Genomic DNA, 5,960 nt, shown 5'->3' with positions numbered 1-5,960 from the left:
GCTCGACCGACCGTGTGGTTGGTGAGTGCGCGGAGGGGCTGATCACCTCGTGGTGCCTGCTGTCCAGGGCGATGGCGAGAACGGGTTCGATGCGTTTGGCGACCTGGGCGGAGGCAGCGGCGCAGAAGGGACGGACGAGCGCGGGCGTGAGGTTGAGAGGGAGGCGGCACACAGTGTGCACCGCGATCGCCATGTCTGGTGGTGGGGGAGGATGCATGGTTGTTTGTGGTGGTAGTCCATGGTGTAGTCGAGCGATATGACTCATGCCGAAGCACTTCTGCTGGCGGCTAGGGTTCGTGAGGCCAAGATGGGCCGGGAGGAAGAGAGACGGTTTGTGTACCGTGGTCGCCAGGGCTGGTGGTGGGAGAGGATGCATGGTTGTTTGTGGTGGTAGTCCATGACGTAGTCGTGCGATATGACTTATGCAGAAGCACTTCCGCCGGCGGCTAGGGTTTACGAGGCCAAGATGGGCAGGGAGGAAGAGATGGGCTGTTCTTGTTTCTCGAACATGGGAGACGGGCTGTTCTGAGGGATCACGCAAGGGAATTAAACCGTGGTGGGGCGGATGAAAATAAAACCGGTGGGCATAGTTCAAAAAAGCACTAGGCGTTAATTGTGCGTTTTGCCACCGCCTTGCACTTTACCGACCAAAGCGTATGCTTATGCGCGGATTAAGCGCAGTTATGCGCAATGTGTTTTGCCAACGCCTAGAGCCTACGCGTGCTTAAGCGCTCGCTTAGGCGCGCCTTTTTTAACTATGCCGGTGGGAGAACGGAGGGTGGACGAATGTTGGGCAGACCGCGTTCTGTTTGGCAGGAAAGGGAACCTTACGTTCTTTTTAGATAGTAGAGACAATGTTTCTGTCATGTGGGAGCACTGAATCTCTTCTGTGACAATTGTTTTAATATTTTTTCCTATACTCTACTCCTTTTTGTGTGTTCATTATGTGGATTACTTTCATTCTCATACCTTTGCATTTTACATAGCTTCTTTCTAGCGGATGGGGACTGGCTAGCCAATCAATACCTTGGAAAGAGGTAGAAGTTAGAATGTACGCACTTAGTATGGTAAGTGTGCCACATCTATTTGGTAAACTCGATTTATAAGTTTCTACAGAATGCACATGATCATTTTGTTCTTATAGGATGTAATGTAATTTGATCCTGACGTTGATTATGCTGACCTTGATATGCTTATCCACGGTCCTTCCGTTTACTTGGTTCAAATGTGGAGTACTGGAGTAGTCTTGATCGCTTACCATTAAGTTGGTCTCTAGGATGATATGATCTGTTTGGAGGTGCTTATGGTTGTTTCAAAAGTCTATTAGTCCATTGGCATATAGCCCCCTTTAAGCTTCTCACTACAAATACAATGATTTTAATCTGCAAGAAGCAAATAATAATCTTGCTGGGAGTTTATTAGGCTTTTTCAGAGCACCGCTAGAAAAGCGGTCTACTTTGGGGATGCCTGATTTTTCAACTACTGAAACAGTGTCATAAGAAGTAGGCATTAGGCAGAAAAAACCACATGCTTTGAAAATGACCAATACTACTACTACTACTATGATCTGCCTTTTTAGCTTTTAGCTCTATTGGTGATGTACATGAATAATGATAATATCAATCTTGTGATCCTATCTTGAGTAAATTCTTCTACTTGCTTCCTCGTGTTCTGTTTTGGACTCTTGTGCTATCGATTCATTTATGAGTTAAAATGCCTTACCTTTTCCATTTTTGTTGGTTGGCATATGCACCGCCCTGTGATGCTAGATATAAGCATACAGAACCGTATACTAGTCTGCTGGATCTACATGACATTCTCATAAGTTACCAAATTTCAGGTTGCTGACACAATTTTACAAGATGGAAGCCCCTTCGATTTTTCAGTTGTAATGCACTTCGTGAACATTCTGTCCAGCAGAACACCTGCTGAACTGAATGGATGCCAGTTCTTGGTAAGACTTCCTCAATATGCTTCGTAGGCCTTCTACAATGCAAGGCGCGTAGGAGAGGTGCTTGGAGAAATAAACCAGGCTTTCCTTAAGCATCGGTGCTTATTTGTACAGGGCAAACACTTAATTAGGGGCGTCTCTTCTGTAGAAATAGGCACTCGTGCTTCAGAAAAACCCGGTTTATTTTTCTAAGCACCTCCCTAAGCACCTTGCATTGTACAAGGCCTTAAGATGATCGGATATTTCTTGATTGTATCTTGTGAAGCTAATGTTCTCTTGTGTGTTTTCCTATTTGTTCTAGGTATACAAATCGTTTGGTGATGTCATTGGTTCTTATTCAAAGTGGTTATCATCTTCCAAAAGTAATATTAAGCCATTACTGTAAGTATGTTTAGTATGTATTGAAGTTTAACATCAATTTTATTTATTTTCCATACATACTTGAATATGTTTTGCCACCATGGACAGCCTATTCTGCGCTTCAGGGATTTCAAAATCCATATCATCAAACTCTTGCTCTGTAGCTTTACGTAAACTTTGTGAGGATGCTTCGTCATTCATCCACGAGCCTCCGATTCTAGACATTCTTTTCTGGATTAGTGAGGTAAACATACTTTTATCATAGTGAATTTAATCTGGCATGATACTTTGATGGCTAGGGGCCAATGCAGTTCATGCAAAATGCCTGCAGTTCCATGTTTTAGCTCTGTTTAATTTAATTTAGTTCCATGAATGTGGTCTACCACTTGCCATACATTCTGCCTTATCAATTTAGCATATACATTCAATTTGGGCTTTGTATAATGTATCCAATGTAGTATTCAAAGAACAGTGTTCTTTAGGGTATGGGCGAGGGGAACCTGCGGATAGAGGATGAGGAAGAGATCATTAGTGCAATTACACATGCTCTATGTTCTATTCTCGACAAAGAATTGAGGAAAACTTCACTGGCCAGACTACTTTGTTCAAGCTACTCAGCAGTTGAAAAGATTGTATGTTTTCTTCCCCTAGCAGCCTTTCTTGGATGGTTGTCTGGAATTTATATTTTCAATTATATCTTGTCACATTATGTTCATTTATGGGCTCATAATCTTATTACCACATACACGATTCTTTGTTTTCTTTCCCTAGTGCAGTCTTTCTTGGAGTGTTGTCTGAAATCTATATTTTCAGTTATATCTTCTTCATTTGGAGGATCATAATCTTATAACCATATCCAGTATGTTGGCGGATCCCACCAGATGCTAGTCTTTGTTTGTGCCTGCTAGTTTGTGTTGGTGAATGTGTAGTTGTGTACATTATGATAACCAGTGACATGTTCATGAACAGATTTACTTATATATGTTGAGCATATCTTCTCTAATCTCTAAACTCACTCTTGTGAAGTAATCCGAACAATTTATTTTTGAATTTGACTATTTGAGCAGCATATTTTCCCAATCCGAAAGCCAAAAAGTTTGAACTGCTATTTTTTATGAGAGAACATGCTGGGAATTTATTAAGACTCCATGGACATACATTCCGTGCCTATCATGTCGGCAATACAATCTGGTGGGAACCTAAGCCAAGTGGTATACCTTTTATTTATGTAACCATACTTTGCTAACTTAATGAGCTACATAATTCGCCGGTCTCCTAACTGATTTGACAGCGATCTCCTGAAAGCCACGTAGCAAACCCATAAACTCCTCGGTGCTATCCCTACCAGTGCGAGAGCCACTCGAAGTTGCTTGGTCTCTAAACAAGTTACGGCTCAAAGGGAGATCACACATAGTTGCCCTTGCTTTGCCTTAACCATCACTCTCCCTAAATCGCGAACTACTAAAGCTATAGCTGTCGGATAAAGATGGCTTGTGTGCCGCATCGACAAGCTTCTTATTTCTTCCGGAGGAAGCACGCAACACTCCCCGTGCATTGTACAATGACCAATTTTGGGGCCTCCCATCGATCATTAACATGAGCTAACCGACTGTAGTCAAACCATAAGTGTAACCTTCTCATACTAAAAGTCATACAAGTTCCTTCAAGACCTTTTGTTGAAGATTTGAGCATGAATCCTCGCACCAATGACTCATGCACATGCATTTTATTTCATGTCGAACCATTCTTCTCCACATCAAGGTTGCAATCTCTTCCAACCAATCTCCAAGAGGTCTTGCAAATATGTATGTTATTTTATTCAACAACAGGTCCTTAACCCGCACCCATACTTCCAAGTAATCAAACATCACCGCGACGGTTTCGTTGCCCCATCAAAGTTCTTCATATAATGGCATGGAAATCAAACTACTAGGGACCATTATTCTTTGCATGCTTCCAGTCTCCCTGTCCTCCAAATTGGACCATGAAGTGTCTCCAATGTCCCTTAATTGAGCCGCATAATGTAGCCCCCACCCTCTATTTTTCGCTCTCCCCAACACATAAATATTGAGCTTTCGTGTTGACCTTGCCAACAACATCCCATCTAAGGTTCTTGTCCTGTACCGGTCCGATGACTCGTCTTCAAAGATAAAACCAGCCTTTTCCTTCTCTGTCAAGATCAGTCCACCCAGCGTTGCCAAGAGGCTGGCGTCAACCTCCTCAACATTCTCCTTGTTGGTGACCGAGATGGGATCCTATATGGAGATTCACCTTTCATGCGCTCCTTCTGTCGACAGGCCATTAACACCCAACCACTCCTCCACAAGCCGAACATCAGGCATGCATCGTAGGGCCATCTCGAGTCGGCTGATGATAGCAGTACACGTTCAAAGTCCCCTCGCCACTAGAGAAAGCTACCCTCGCTCGAGAGAAACCCGTTACTTGATCGCCTACCGATCTCCAGCGCAATCGCCTCTAGCATAACTCCCGGGTGTGGTGGACCCACTTCAAACCTTTGCTTGGACTTTTTCTATTTTTAAACTGCTGTTAAGGTTGAAAGTGCATCTTAATCCTCTTGGTGGATTTTGTAATTAATGTCAACATATCTGAAGGAACTATCAAGTTTATCTCAGGTTAGTTCCAAAAGGTTGCAACAAGGAATCGATTGGTGACCCTGTCTCAAATTTCCGTGGAAGATAAGTGTTGGCCAAGCTAAGGACTTAGATTTTCCGTTTTAGTGATCCAAGATCACATTAAGTCCATAGGTATGCCGATACTATCAAAAGGGGAATGAGGTTGCTAAGTTGAGTTTCTTTCATTTCTTCACTATATCTACCTATTTTCACTCCTTTGGAGCCTCCGAGCTCTTCCATTTCGGATCCTTCGAACAGTTGTCCAGATATAGCCGTGGCAAAACCCTTGTTGCTCGGAGCTCTCGAACGATTCTACTTAGAACATACTCTTCTGCGTCCTCTTTTTAACCTCCGAACATACATGCTTGAAATTTTCGAAGGCGTTACAGAGGCATGTGCTAGTGTGACGTTGGTTAGTCAGACCCTCCGAACAACGTCTGGTCAGACCTTTCGAGTAGTTTGAACATTGCCACTTTTAGCATCATTCGGTGATTCCGAGCTGATCACTAGGAGCCTTCGAGCAGTGTTAAAAAGTGTATAACAGTCAAATTTCCAGTCCTTCCAATTTATACCCCTGCCCACCCCATTAGTTCACTCGAAACAAACTCTACTCCCATCATACTTTCTGAGAGAGAACCCATCTCCTTGTGCTGAGTTCAAAGGGCTTTCTACTCTAACCATCAAGCCAAGCCTCTGATCCATTCCTACCTCTCCAATCCAAAGCCATATCTTGAGAGTTTTAAGTGTGAAGGAGATTATCTTTTGAAGCACAAGAGCAAGGGATTCACCACCAAGCAACCTCCATCAACATGCAGTAGGATAGCGCCAACTATCCAAACCACGGTTAAAAAGTCTTAATCCAGCCACCGCGTGTTTGCATGGCTCCAACTCTACCTTTACTTCTACTTGTGCAAGTTGCTGTCTTTCATTGGTATACTCTATTAGACATGCATGTGTAGGGTGTTGGTAGACTACCAATAGAAAAACATAAAATTGCCAAGGAAACTTAAAATTGG

General features: G+C 43.2%; 1 protein-coding gene across 5 annotated transcripts in view; it reads left to right on the top strand.

Moving 5' to 3' along the window:
- LOC123091885 (transportin MOS14) overlaps positions 1–5,960 on the top strand; it is a 43,203-nt gene that overhangs the window by 15,723 nt on the left and 21,520 nt on the right. For all 5 annotated transcript variants that reach the window (XM_044513507.1, XM_044513504.1, XM_044513505.1 and 2 more), the window contains 5 exons: positions 987–1,067; positions 1,841–1,954; positions 2,253–2,332; positions 2,420–2,555; positions 2,794–2,943. In XM_044513507.1, the coding sequence (XP_044369442.1) occupies positions 987–1,067; positions 1,841–1,954; positions 2,253–2,332; positions 2,420–2,555; positions 2,794–2,943 (561 nt within the window). The remainder of the gene's footprint in view (positions 1–986; positions 1,068–1,840; positions 1,955–2,252; positions 2,333–2,419; positions 2,556–2,793; positions 2,944–5,960) is intronic.

This window comes from Triticum aestivum, chromosome 4B (assembly GCF_018294505.1).
Source record: "Triticum aestivum cultivar Chinese Spring chromosome 4B, IWGSC CS RefSeq v2.1, whole genome shotgun sequence".
Classification (NCBI taxonomy): domain Eukaryota; kingdom Viridiplantae; phylum Streptophyta; class Magnoliopsida; order Poales; family Poaceae; genus Triticum; species Triticum aestivum.
The sequence above is the reverse complement of the archived record's forward strand: the minus strand, read 5'-3'. Positions and strand labels throughout refer to the sequence as shown.